General features: G+C 39.9%; 1 protein-coding gene across 2 annotated transcripts in view; it reads right to left on the bottom strand.

The window, feature by feature from the left end:
• LOC126475092 (adenylate cyclase type 9) overlaps positions 1–15,463 on the bottom strand; it is a 194,015-nt gene that overhangs the window by 150,410 nt on the left and 28,142 nt on the right. For both annotated transcript variants that reach the window (XM_050102664.1, XM_050102665.1), the window contains exon 4: positions 10,274–10,483. In XM_050102664.1, coding sequence (XP_049958621.1) covers positions 10,274–10,483 — 210 coding nt within the window. The remainder of the gene's footprint in view (positions 1–10,273; positions 10,484–15,463) is intronic.

Here is a 15,463-nt window from a genome sequence, read left to right as displayed (position 1 = left end):
CTACTGGTTATCAGAGGGCCACTTCCGTTCTAAGACAGATGCTCAGAATCAGAGCATGTTATGGTAACACATACAACTTTTGGGCTATATCTATCATATATTGATGTGGTGAGTGCTCCTGCAACTCTTTAGAAATAATTAGAGCAGCTTGTACAGTTTACTACAAGCTGGAAACTATTTCGATTTTATTTTAATCTTTGGGTCTATCCACAACAATTTAATACAGCTCTTTAATAGATGTAAATAGTATTTTTTAAATTTTGCATTCAGACCTTGGCCACATACTGAGCAAAGATTGTCTCGGGTCCACATCAGCTCCCACTGAAGTAACTGATAGGATTGTGTCCAAAATTTTGAAGGAGCTACAGCTGTTTTTGGTTAAGACAAATTATTAATGTAAATTTATACTGATGCTGCACAGATAATATGCCCACTCAACCAGCTTCAAAAATTTAGTTAAATTTCAGTCTCCATTGCCTGTGAGACTACTTCCTTGAAACTAGTGTTCAAATTCTGTACTGTCACATTTATGCCAGGGAAACTTTTAGTCCTGGTGACAGATACATTGCAATCTGATGTAAACACTGTTCTGTAAATCCGCCTGACAGCATGGAACAACCAACTGGATACACTTATAAGACACCAATAACGAAACGTGTGAATGAAACGCGTCGGCTGAAGAAAGTGCTAACCCAAGAGAACATATTTCTGAGTTATTGCATGTTGTAAGTTGGGTTATATCTGTAAATTGTAAATATCAGCGAACTTATTAGTAACTTTTTCTATGAATTATTACACAATTTTCTTAATTATATATGTTAAATAGTAAAAATTTGTTAACAAATCCTAGATAATTATTTTGTTGTAACATTGTCCCTTCTCTTGTGGGTTAGCACTGACTTCATTAAAAAGTTTCAGGAAAAGTTCTAAGAGCAAAATTGTGACATTTACTACCTTACAGGACAGAATAGTATACAAGAGTTGCCTAAAGATAAGAGAGAAATACCATCGCACTAATAACCTTAAAATATTCACAATGTAAATATGTAAGTTTTTCTGTAGTGACTAAGTTAATGTGCAAAATTTTCTGAACATTCATGTTCCTTTTCTTTTGCATTAAAAACCAGAATACTACAGAATCAAAACGTGTAAAATGCTCAGGAAGAAACTGTGAGTTTTTGTAAGTGTAGTCACAACAGTAATAAAGCAATTCCTGAATCTTCATTTTCTTAATTATTTCCTAAAAGGTTTTCAAAATAGTAATGATGTATAGGTGGTAGGTTTGCAAATAACTGTTTTGTATCTTTTCTTATATATAGATTGTGATCCATCATATTTTCTTGCTATGTCTAATGTGGTACAAACTGCCATTCTGACTCTTTTTCGTAATGACCATTTAAAGAACAAATATATTTCCACTTGACATCTGATATTAATTGACATGGGGTTATCGTGTTCCAATTTGAGACAAACACCACAGCTTTGTTTTCAATTTGGAGAGCTCAGAAAACATATTCATTGGTTAGCAGTGCAACAATAAACTGCTTTTTAAACCCATATTTTGAAATGAATTCTGACTGGTTTGGTGTGCAAACAAACATACATACATACCTCCCTTCTCCTCAAGGAATGCCAATCTGATGAAAGGGGGTATTAAATTCAGTTTCTTCAAAGACAGATGTAGAGATATGACAGGGCAACAATATCATAATTCTTATTCGGCCACCATAGATGTTGAGAACTACGACTTCTTACATTTTATTTTAGTGTTGTGGACATAATGCACATGATCATTCTTATGCAAGATAGCACTCCTCTGCACATTGCACAGCCAGCGAAATGACTGCTGCAAAGACATTTCAGAACTGCTAGAATTATCAGTTGTCATTTCCCAACAGCTTGTCCAGATCACCTGATGTCAATCTGGATGACTTCTGGCTGTGGGGTTATCTGAAAGATGATGTATTCAGTACTCCAATTACGAATGCAGCTGAATTGAAGGCAAGCATTGCACAATGCATTCTGAGCGTGACCCCTGAGCCACTGCGGTCAGTTGTGGAACATGCTGTTTCTCGATTTCAATTAGTGGCAGAAAACAGTGGACACCATGTTGAATTTGTTTTGCACCAGACTCACGACAATTAGATACCAATGTCAATTTCCTTTTTATATGGTTTTTGTCCTCAGGCCAATTAAAAACTGATGTATTTTTTTTTATGTAGCCTTTGACCTCAGGACAATTAAACATCGATTTTTCCTATCCAATACGGTATGACCTTTCTGTGTTGCTTGGTCTTACCTAACTAACAATGCCACAGATGTTGATTGTCGAACTTGTACAGTCATGCACACTGAACACTACAGGTGGTGTAATGTGTAACTCTAACCATAGCCACTGCATTACGATTCATCTGTTATTCATAGCTGACCCTATTTATGTTAAGATGCTTACAGTACCATCTATTGGAAGAATTTTCATTAAATTTTTTTCTGTTCTGTGATATTTTCCATTGCATCAATAATATGCTGTTTAAATTTGACAACATTCTAGGCAGTGGTGCTCTTTCTACAATGTTTTGAATCTGGAACAGACGCCCTGTAGTTAGACTCACAGAATAGGACCCAATATTCTGCTAAGCTTTAAGCTTTCTTTTCTTTCTTTCTTTTTTGGTAAGTTGTGTGTGTTTCGGTCAGTTGGAGAACTTGCCCAAAGCTACAGAACCAGTCTTACAGACTTATTTTTCAATGAACTACAGATTCTGTGTTAACTTGGGGGTACTTCAACTAGTCACAGGAAAGTTTGGCTTCCGGGTTGTGATTCCATCTACATCCCATTCTTATATCATCACGCTAGTACATGGGGCTCACTGGTTAAGGTCAAAGATGAAGGTGTTGGTAATGAGTCATGTATATTGCCCAACACTGACATCTGTATCGAACATGCAGTGTTTCTCCCATGGCCTATTCCCCATCAGCCATGCATCCATGTGTCTGAGCACTTTGCTGGCCTGTTCACTATGGCTATGTGGTCACTTCCAGTATACTGCCCACATGTCAATGAGATCAGCAGCTACAATCTAGGCAACAATGACAATCTTTGCCACAGACAAGTGTGTCACACTCCACAGACACACTCCACAGTATCCAACAATAGTCCACAGTTTACAAAGATGAAGTTCTATTCCTTTGGCAAAAGGTCACCACACCTTTTCATTTGACACCAAATTCAGAAGCAGTATAGTTGTCAGAATGTTCAAGGCCAAAATTAGCAATGAGGCTACCACATGGGTTCTCTAGTAAGGGCTTGCAATATTCCCATGTATCATGATGGACTCAAAGGGTCATCACTGGTCATGATTGCAGTATTGTATGCAGTAGTGATGAGATGCAATGGCAATGGCAAAATCAGCTCTGGCTGTGACAATTATATGACCTTATAGCCATGATATGACCTCTCACAACCGAGCAGGCACCTGAGACAGCCATCACTCTTAGCTATGACTTTCAGACAGCCCAAATCCTAGACATCCATACACTGACCATCAACATTCCACACTTTCAGCCTCGGTGAGGCACGGATGCACCAATGCGCTCACTCCCCTTCCCCTCCCGTATGGCCACTATGCCAAGACAACCATTGGCAATACAATATGGGGAGTCTATGAGAGTAAAACTGCTGATTCCAGCTGTGGATGCCCTAACCTCTTGCTGGAAGAAAAGGTTCCTGCCCATTTCTCCCACTACAAATTGTCACTGACCTGTTAGCAAGGATACTTGCCTCATGCCCTTTCTACATCACCAGTCTTGGTTTCATTCCTCCCATTAACATACCTAAGGGGTTTTTAGAGGGGGCAGTAATGTGGAAACTAACCCAAGAGAGTGGAGGTGATACCAACTGATATGCATTCAGTGGGCACAATTCAAGAGCATGTCACATAGGGATGGCTGTTGGTCTGTTCCAGGAAATATACCTGGCCTAGTAGCTACATCTGTTGCTTGTATGTTGACACTGAAGCATCCGTTATCCTGATATCCAAATACAATTGTTACACTGCTTTTCTAGACCCGATTGTCTGCTTTGTTGTTTAATAATATTCTGGCTTTGTTACTTCATACTGATCTGAGCTCACATTACTTGCAATCATAATGTTCACTCACTACTGTTTTCGACCACTGAATTATCAGTGATCTTGGTATCCAGATGCTACATGGTATGTGGCTATGACACACAAATTACAAAACTGTGATATGAATCTATATCTGCCATGGGGTATGCCTTACAATTCACTGTCGGATTTAAGAATCTCTGTTTCACCATGATGTAATCCTGCTGCTACCTTATAAAGTATCCCGTACCTTTCTGAGTATATCATCCCCTCTTCTGATTCTTTAACTGCGTACTTGTCAAAATTTATTTCAGACCTCTAGTCTTTCTCTTACCCACAATCATGTCCATATTTTTCCATAACTCCATCTTCTTTTCCCTCCCCTTCTGTGGCATTCCAATTCATCACAATTATTAGATCTTCATCTCTGTTTATGTAATGAGTTCTATTGTTGGCATTGGTTTGATTGTGATTCTGATGAGAATAATTTCATCACAGCGACTCATCCTTTCCCCATCTTCCTACTCCCAAAGTTTCCTACTTCTGGTATACCACTTTCTACTACTATTGATATTAATCTACACCGAAGAGACAAAGAAACTGGTACAGCTGCCTAATATCATGCAGGGCCTCCATGACCACACACAAATGTCGTAACATGATGTGGTACAAACTCTACTAATGTCTGAAGTAGTACTGCAGGGAATTAAGACCATGAATCCTGCAGGGCTGTCCATAAATCCGTTAAAGTAATAAGGGGTGGACATCTCTTCTGAACAGCACGTTGCACGGCATCCCAGATATGTTCAATAACGTTCATGTCTGTGGAGTTTGGTGGCCAGTGGAAGTGTTTAAATTCAGAAGAGTGTCCCTGGAGCCACTCTGTAGCAATTCTGGACATGCGGGGTGTCGCATTGTTCTGCTGGAATTGCCCAAATCCGTCAGAATGCACAATGGACATGAATGGATGCAGGTGATCAGACAGGATGCTTACATATGTATCACCTGTCAGACTCGTATCTAGACTTATCAGGGGTTCCATTATCACTCCAACTGCACATGCCCAACACCATTACAGAGCCTCCACCAGCTTCAGGATGAGAGTGGATCTAGGAACCATCAGCATCACAGTTGTAAATTGTCGTAGTTATGTTGAGAAAGAACCAGAGCTCCTAGTGTAACTGAAACCACTAAAGCTCACATAGTTATAGGTACTAAAGCTGGAGATAAGCTGAGTTGAAATTTTTACAAAGGACCTAATAGTATTCTGCTGGAATTGCCCAAATCCGTCAGAATGCACAATGGACATGAATGGATGCAGGTGATCAGACAGGATGCTTACATATGTATCACCTGTCAGACTCGTATCTAGACTTATCAGGGGTTCCATTAACACTCCAACTGCACATGCCCAACACCATTACAGAGCCTCCACCGGCCTGAACAGTCCCCTGCTGACATGCAGGATCCATGAATTCATGAGGTTGTCTCCATACCTATACACATCTATCCATTCAATACAATTTGAAACGAGACTCGTCTGACCAGGCAGCATGTTTCCACTCATCCACACTCCAACCTCAGTGTTAACGGGCCCAGTGGAGGCGTAAAGCTTTGTGTCGTGCAGACATCAAGGGTACATGAGTGGGCCTTCCGTTCCAAAAGCCTGTATCGATGATGTTTTGTTGAATGGTTCACACGCTGACACTTGTTGATGGCCCAGCATTGAAATCTGCAGCAATCTGTGGAATGTTTGCACTTCTGTCACATTGAGCGATTCTCTTCAGTCATCGTTGGTCCCGTTCTTGCAGGATCTTTTCCCGGCCACATCGATGTCAGAGATTTGATGTTTTACTGGATTCCTGATATTCACGGTACACTCCTGAAATGGTCATACGGGAAAATCCCCACTTCATTGGTACCTCGGAGACACTGTGTGACATCGCTCATGCACCAGCTACAACACCACGTTCAAACTCATTTAAATCTTGATAACCTGCCATTGTAGCAGCAGAAACCAATCTAACAACTGCGCCAAACACTTGTTGTCTTATAAAGGCATTGGTGGACCCCATCACCATATTCTACCTGTTTACGTATCTCTGTATTTGAATGCGCATGCCAGTACCAGATTCTTTGTCGCTTCAGTGTATATTTACCTAACAATATCCTGACATTCTCATTTCACTTCACTGATTGTTACGGTATCTAAGATTAAGTCTCTGCATTTCCCCTTTTAGATTTTCTAGCTACCCTACCATATTTAGACTTCTGACTTTCCACATTCCCATCTCATAGAATATTACCCTTTCATTGGTCTTTCAATATTTTTGTCCTCGTTAGGTGGCACTTTCCTCTCCAGTAGCAACACAGGGAGTACAGCATTCACTTGTGTATTACTTTATGAGCTTCTCACTAGGAATGATTTATTTTGTTTTACCTGCATACTTTGTAGTTCAATTCTTAAGTTTCTTGCATGCTATGTATTTACTAGACACAGTCCCACAGTTTAATAATTGTATGGTGTAGAGTTCCACCACCTTCATTGCTGATACGGACTGTGACTGCTTTGTTTGTATGTGAGCTGAATTGATGACCTTTCACTCACAGCTGCAGGTGGTGCTGGCTTCAGTCACACAGCTTGAGGCTCTTGCCAACGGGCATCACTGTGGAATAGTGGGCATGGGGATACAACGGACATCCAGCAAGACCCACGTGTCCCCCAATCTGTCCACTACTGTGACCACCCCAATTTATGTTCACACTGAGGTTGATCCCTCACCTGTGATCAAGTGGGGGGGGGGGGGGGGGGGGGGGCATTTCCAGGTGAAGCAGGCATCAAAAGACTTTCTGGGGTGGTGATCGAAAGGCCTCCTCAGTTCGTGTGACAAATATGTTTCAGGTGCTATCTATGGCTGACAAAGATACTGATCCAAATGCCTGTATACCCTGTTTTAGAGGAAGCATCTTGGCGTGCATCTTGAGAATTCACAGACAGTGGGATAACTGGTAGTTGGGAGCTCCAATGTTATGCACGTGATTGGGGCCTCATGTTCAGTGTGCACCGTGTGTGCATACTGGGACAAGTTCACGGTGTGGGACAGGTCTTTCTGGATGCCATGAAGAACAGGGTTGCAGCCTCCTGCAGGTGGTTGCTCACGTCAGTACTAACGATTTGCATAACTTTGGAGCAGAAGAGATTCTCTTTTCTGGTGGCTATCTGAAATGCTAACGACTGCCAGTCTTGCCTGCAAGAGAAGAGAGAACTCCCCACCTGTAGCATCGCCTGCAGGATGAAATGCAGACCTTTGATACAGATGGTTCTGCAATCTCGTAATCTGCAGATTTCTTGATTTGCACCATATTAGGTGGTGTGGCTTCTGGTTTTGCTCAATAGGTCAGGGGTCCATTACACACAGGAGGCAGCTGCATGGTAGCAGTAGACTGTGTAGAGTGGACTAGACAATTTTTTTGATTAGAAGGTTTTGGGAAAGTACAAAAGGGCTTCAGTCTCAAACGTTGCAGGCAAACACAGGATGAGAGTGGATCTAGGAACCATCAGCATCACAGTTGTAAATTGTCGTAGTTATGTTGAGAAAGAACCAGAGCTCCTAGTGTAACTGAAACCACTGAAGCTCACGTAGTTATAGGTACTAAAGCTGGAGATAAGCTGAGTTGAAATTTTTACAAAGGACCTAATAGTATTCAGAAAACAGTAAAAAGTAGTTTATCTTGCAGTAACACTGAAGAAGATAGTTCCTGTTGGCTTAGTATGGGTAGAGCTTATACTTGATAACCGAAATAAATTAATAATTGGTTCCTTGTTCGGATCCCCACACTCAGATGATGCAGTTACTGAGAGGTTCAAAGAAAACTTGTATCCTATTTCAAGTTAGTGCTCACTCATACAATAATAGCTGGTGGTGACTTCATTCTACCCTTAATAATTGGGGAAAATACATGTTTAAAGTCAGTGGTAGGCTTAAAACGTTGTATGAATTTGTAATAAACGCTTTCTTCAAAAATTATTTTGAGCAATTAGTTCAGACACGTACTTTAAGTATAAATGGTTGCAAAAACATACTTGACCTCTTGGCAACAAATAATCCTGAACAAATAGGGAGCATCATGACAGGTACAGGAAATTAGTGACAAGAAGGTCACTGTAGTGTGACTTAATACCGTAACATCCAAAGCCACAAAAACTCAACTTAAAATCTATGTTTTTACAAAAGATGATAAAAATGCACTTGACACCTCCCTAAGAGAAAGTCTCCATTCGTTCCAAACTAACTATGTCAGTGTGGCTTGAATTCAAAGAAATAATGTCAACAGCAACTGATTTACACCAAATGAATTAACAACAGATGGGACTGATCTCCCATGGCAACCAAAACAGGTCAGGCTGCTGTTAAGAAGCAATAAAAACAAATATGCAAAATTAAAAAGAACGCAAAATTTTCAAGATTGGTAGCACAGACTTCAATTCAAGATGCTTTTATCAATTTCCACAGCAAAAATCTGTCTCAAAATCTGGCACAAAATTCAAGGAGATTCTGGTCATCTGTAAAGTACACCACTGCTAAGATACAATCTATACTGTCATTGGGCGATGGCAACAGTAATGGTAATGCTACCGATGACAGTGCCACTAAAGCAGAGTTACTACACTAAATACAGTTTTTCAAAATGTCTTCACCAAAGAAGACAAAATAAATATTCCAGGCTTTGAACCAAGCACAGATGCCAACATGAATACCTTACACAGGAAATTCCTCACACCACCTCAGATTTAGTGGTAAAATGGCCCAGTGAATAGCTCACCGAAAACAGAACACAAATCAAGCATGAAAATAGGAAGAAGATATACTGAACTTTGAAAAATAAGAAGCAAAACGTACACAATAAACGGTCCAAGGTCAACATGTGCAACATCAGTGGAATTGCAAGACTCACAGCGTCACAGTTGGATGATCGTGGTGTTGGACTTCAAGGTGGGAGATCCGTTTTGAAATCTCCCTAGTGCCCACTGCATTTTACTACTAGAACATTTACAGATCTACTAGAGAGACTGCCTACACTACACTGTCTACTTCTTGAGTACTGCTGTGCAGTATGGGATTCTTACCAGGTAGGATTGATGGAGGACATCAATAAAGTCCAAAGAAGGGCAGCTTGTTTTGTATTATTGTGAAATAGGGGAGAGAGTGTCACATATATGACAGGAAAATTGGAGTGCCAATCATTAAAACAGAGGTCTTCTTCATTGCAGTGAGATCTCTTCACAAAATTTCAATCGTCAACTTTCTCCTTCGAATTCAAAGATATTTTGTTTCATGGCCACTTAACACAGGGAGAAATGTTCATCATAAAAAAATACGAGAAATCTGAGCTTGCACAGAAAGATTTAAGTGTTTATTTTTCCAGTGCACTGTTCAGGAGGGGAATGATAAAGAAATAGTTTGAAAGGGGTTTGATGAACACTCTGCCAGGCAATAAGTGTGAATAATTACAGAGTAGTCATATAGGCATCAATATGGATTGCCTCCTCTTCTGCAGCCCCACCCCATCGATTCGAATTTTGGAGAGGGGGGAGGCTAATTTCTTTCTCTTTCTCTCTCTCTCTTTTTTGTGAATGGAGAGATCATTTGATACATTTTCAAACATAGGCCAATCAAAGTGAGTTCCGCACAACCGCTGTTGCACATTTCGGGTAGATCCACCATCAGATTGTCATGAACAACTCGGTGATCAGATATATAAAAGTTACAATTATTATTATAGTGTAAAATTATGCATTACACATTTCCACATACTGTGCAACATCTTTATATCATACATTATCTATAAAACTGAGATACAATTAGTGGTGGTGACTTTTGTTATCAAGCATAAATTGCACAAACCTTATTAATATATACTTACATACTTAAGTATTCTACGTCTTGCAAAAATAATTTCTTCTTGTTTTATTTTTGCACTGACTGCCAACTATCCCATATTTCAAACTTTTGAAAGTCTTTCTTAGTCACAGTGTTGTGTTAATGACTCAAATTTTAGTTAGTTGTCTTCAGAAAAATTTTAAAAAATACAACATAAATATCAATTTTATAATTCACTTATCAATCTTATTGCTTGAGTTAACATTATTAAACAAATTATCTCACCTTGAACAGTATCACCTTCCTCTAACACATATTCATTATTCAGAAATCTTGCAGTAACTTCAGAAATATGTACTCGACCAGGTTTCCCTGTTGATTCCATTTGATTGGCAAATGTCACATCATTTGACCAAACATCAAATTTGAATCGACGGGTTCCAACTATACCACACAACACAGTTCCTGTATGAACACCTACTCTCATGTTCACATCTGAAATTATACAAAGACATAAATCTGCTGGATGTCACATGCCATGCTAAAAGCAATTACATTCATAGAAAATATCATTTGGTTTTAACGACTCACTTCCATGGAAACAATTCTAGTTTTTATTTTAGATGGATGTTATTAAACTGTAACTCTTACAAGCACATGAGCAAAATCAATTTTATTCACAACACATTTTTTATATAGCCAAAGATGGTACTGTACCATCTTTATCAACATATAATCTTTAATAAAGTATCCAGAATGAGATTTTCACTCTGCAGCGGAGTGTGCGCTGATATGAAACTTCCTGGCAGATTAAAACTGTGTGCCCGACCGAGACTCGAACTCGGTACCTTTGCCTTTCGCGGGCAAGTGCTCTACCAACTGAGCTACTGAAGCACAACTCACACCCGGTCTCAAAGCTTTACTTTTGCCAGTATCTAGTCTCCTACCTTCCAAACTTTACAGAAGCTCTCCTGTGAGCCTTGCAGGGTTCGCAGGAGAGCTTCTGTAAAGCTTCTGTGAGACCGGGCGTGAGTCGTGCTTCGGTAGCTCAGTTGGTAGAGCACTTGCCCGCGAAAGGCAAAGGTCCCGAGTTCGAGTCTCGGTCGGGCACACAGTTTTAATCTGCCAGGAAGTTTTAATAAAGTAAGCTATGGTTTAAACAAATCTTAGTTAAATTACGAGGGTAATCTCAAAAGTAAGGTCTCCTATTTTTTTTATAAGTACATAGACCTGTTTATTTCTACAAAGGTTTACATCAGTTTACAGCTTGAACATTTAGCTATCTTTCGACATAATCACCATTTCTGTTGATGCATTTTTGTAGATGATGTCACACCAGCTCGCCGCCATGCTGTTCAGAAAGTTATGAACCTGTTCTTCCACCTCATCGTCGTAGTTGAATCGCTGGGACCACAATTAACGCTGATAGGTACTGTGAGACTCTGAAAAAACTCGAACAGGCAATTCAGAACCGGAGAAGAGGAATGTTGAGCAAGGGCATACACATTCTCCATGACAACGCTCACCCACACATCACTTGGCAAGCCGTTGTTCTCCTGCAACAGTTTCAGTGGAACGTAATCACCCACCCACCCTATAGTCCTGACTTGGCACCCAGTGACTATCACCTGTTCCCTAGATTAAAAGAACATTTGGCCGAAAAGTGATTCAGCTCCGACAATGAGGTGAAAGAGGAGGTTCATAACTTTCTGAACAGCATGGCAGCGAGCTAGTATAACATGGGCATACAAAAACTGCCACAGCGTCTACAAAAATGCATCGACAGAAATGGTGATTATGTCGAAAAATAGCTAAATGTTCAAGATGTAAACTGATGTAAACCATTGCAGAAATAAACAGGTCTATGTACTTATAAAAAAATAGGAGACCTAACTTTTGGGATTACCCTTGTACTTAAAAAATGCAGTTTTTTCACTTTAAGTAAATGCATACTAGAGAGGTTATTTATTTCAGTGAGCAGAACTTTGTAACAGAATTGTAGTTTGTTTTCATAATAAGTTCATGAGGTAGTAAGGGAATTTGCTCCCTCTTACTTAAAACAATAGAAGACATCGGTAAAAAAATGTGATTTCACAATTTTTTTTATATTAGACTAAGGTATACTGCCAAATAAATGAAAGAATTCTGGAATCAGGGGAAGACATACAGTACATCTCACTTATCAATATGGAAACAGGCAGACAATTGCTTTACAATTTCACATAACTGGATATGACCCTGCATCTGATTGGTACACTGTAGCTTAATGTATTCTTAAGGTTCCATACTAGGGGTTCAATACAATGCCCTTTCTTGTATCATGTCAGAAATCATGATTCTGACTGAGCATTTTTTTCTGAAATAATAGGAATAATATAAAATAAGACATATCAGAGACTAGCTTTTAAACTGTACCATATTTTCACAGCTGGATATGGATTCTGGCCACAAATCATTAGTTGCGAAATGCACAATAAAGCTGAAGAAATTGCAAAATGGAGGAAATTAAGGAGATGGGACCTGGATAAATTGAAACCACCAGATTGTTGGAAGGTCCAAAGGGAGCATTAGACAGTAACTCACTAGAAGAGGGAAAGGAATACAACAGAAAATGACTGCAAAGCTTTGAGAGATGGATTAGTGAAGGCAGCAGATGAAAAACAAGACATGAACAAATCTTTGGTTAATACGTTATGTATTAAATTTAACTGATGACAGGAGAAAATATACACTGATCAGTCAGAACATTATGACCACCTACCTAATACCCAGTATGTCCACCTTTGGCACAGATAACTGCGGCGACGCATCATGGCATGGAAACAGTAAGATTTTGATAGGTTGCTGGAGGGTGCTGGCACCACATCTATGCACACAAGTCACCTAATTCCCGTAAGTTCCAGGATAACGGGAAATGAGCTCTGATGCCAAATTCAATCACATCCCAGACTGGTTTCAGATCTGGCAGGTTGGGGACCAGCACATCAATTGGAACTCGCCACAGTGTTTCTCACCCACACCATCACAATCCTGACCTTGTGACATTGCGCATTATCTTGTTGAAAAATGCCATTATCGTTCGGAAACATGATCATCATGAAGGGGTGTATGTGGTCTGCAGCCAGCATACAATACTCCTTGGCCACGATAGTGCCTTGTACGAACTCCACTGTACCCATGGATGCACATGTGAATGTTCCCCAGAGCATAATGGAGCCACCGTCAACTTGTCTCTGTCCTGCAGTGCACGTGTCAAGGAGCTGTACCTGGAAGATGATGGTTTCATGCCCTTCCATCAGCATGTTGAAGGTATTCGGATTCAACGGACCATGCAACACTCTGCCACTGCACCAACATCCAGTGCCAATGGTTATGCCCCCATTTCAGTCATAGTTGCCGATGACATGCTGTTAATATTGGCAGGTGTATGGGTCACTGGTTGCAGAGATCCATCGTTAGGAAGGTTTGGTGCACTGTGTGTTCAGACACACTTGTACTCTGCCCAGCACCGATGTCTGATGTTAGTTCTGCCACAGTCCACCACCTGTCTTTTCTGCCCAGCACCAACGTCTGATGTTAGTTCTGCCACAGTCCACCACCTGTCTTGTCTGCCCAGCCTATGACGTCCGACATCTGTAGTAAGGGGTGGTCACCCAACCCCACGATGTCTGGACATGGGTACACTTTGGTTTCATCACTTGTTGAAGACACTCACCACAGCATTCCTCAAACACCCGACAAGTTGTGCAGTTTCCAAAATGCTTGTGCTGAGCCTCTGGGCCATCACAATCTGCCCTCAGTCAGACTCAGATAGAGCGAGCGCCTTCCCCATTCTACACACAAACAGCATGATCATTGGTACAACATACACCATGCTCATGACTGACTAGCAGTCATTCCTCGCCAGAGGCTGCAATTGTCTGGACCAGTTTATATTCAGTGGTCATAATGTTCTGGCCGATCAGTGCATTTCTGTAATGTATCTGACTTGTCCAATGATGTGTTACTCAGTGGTTATGGATGAATAGATAAATAAATAAATATATTGATGGTTAAGTGGCCACAGTATTGGTTGCCCTAGGGAGAACAATATTTATTCATATGGAATTACGAACAGTACATTGAAATAAGACTATTATGATTCTTCAGAGATGTACGTAAAAATGTACAGCAAAAATACTTATCATTCAACATAGTTTTATTTAAAATGATATTTATTTACTATGTATACTATTCTTTGTTCTGTGTTAAAAATATTAATAACTGTGAAGCTGTTGAATGATTTTATGTACTGACTTACTCCGGTCTTGATCTTGGATGAGGATAGATGTGAGAGACATTGTAAGTGTATTTATGTTGCATTTTGGTTAAATATTTGTGTTCCTTTACCATCCCTACACGTTAGGAAGCTTCTGACTTATTTTTTCAGAGTATCAGAATGTGCAATTCAGTGTGAGCCTGTGGTTGATTGCTGTCAGCCATTTGCATGGTCACAAAGTTTTATTTGAATATTGCCAATATTAAGTGACACACAGCTGTGGAAATAACTTGCATTTTACTTACATTATTCAACTTCAGTTTTCATAAATTCTTGTGGTTGCTGCTACGTAAACTCAAAGAAATTAACTTCCTCCGAAATGATCAGTGATAAATATGCCACACAGTAATATATCTCTACGTGAACCCATGACATTAAATCAGTATTATTCACAGTGAAATTGCAATGCAAAATGATCCTGATACATATGTTAATAGAAGAGTTAGTTTGTTGTTTCATACCACTCTTTGCATATTTCATATTGCGGCATTATACCTTCAAATAATATTTCCATAAAAAGAAAGACTGAGTAATTTGCCCTTGATAAGTTGTGTTGTCACTTTAGAGAGTGTGTGTGTGTGGGGGGGGGGGGGGGGGGGCATCACTTGATGTGTAACTATACGTGTATGTGCCTAAAAATCATATCATTTGATGAACTGCACATGTACACACAATTAAAGCACACGACTTGCCGTACAGAACAGAACACTACAGCTTCATGGTGGAGCTTGGTATCACTCTTAATTAAGAACTCTGAACATGGAAGCTGCTGCACTCAGGCTCAAATTTTTATCAAGCCAAACTACAGATTTTTTCCATCTGTAAAAAACAAATACAGTCATTCTACTTGTGGCATAGTTGCTACAAATCCTTGGTATTTGGTCACAGTTAAAGGCTACTAGTTGTCCACACAGTTCACATTCACATTATTGTTCAGCTTGTAGGTGAAAGCTATATGAGTACTGACTCAACACTAAATTGCCACATGTGGGCAATCTGTTGATAACTGGTAAATTACGAAGGAAGAGCATCACATGAAATTCACATAAAGATCGTCAAACCAATGTAGCATGACTGGAACTTGGCCCACTGTCCTCTTGTATAACACTATATTATGTGGGAAAGGAATCGACAATAAAGAGATGTAAAAGTTCAGC

Source organism: Schistocerca serialis, chromosome 4, assembly GCF_023864345.2.
Source record: "Schistocerca serialis cubense isolate TAMUIC-IGC-003099 chromosome 4, iqSchSeri2.2, whole genome shotgun sequence".
NCBI lineage: Eukaryota > Metazoa > Arthropoda > Insecta > Orthoptera > Acrididae > Schistocerca > Schistocerca serialis.
This window is presented reverse-complemented; position numbering and strand designations above follow the sequence as displayed.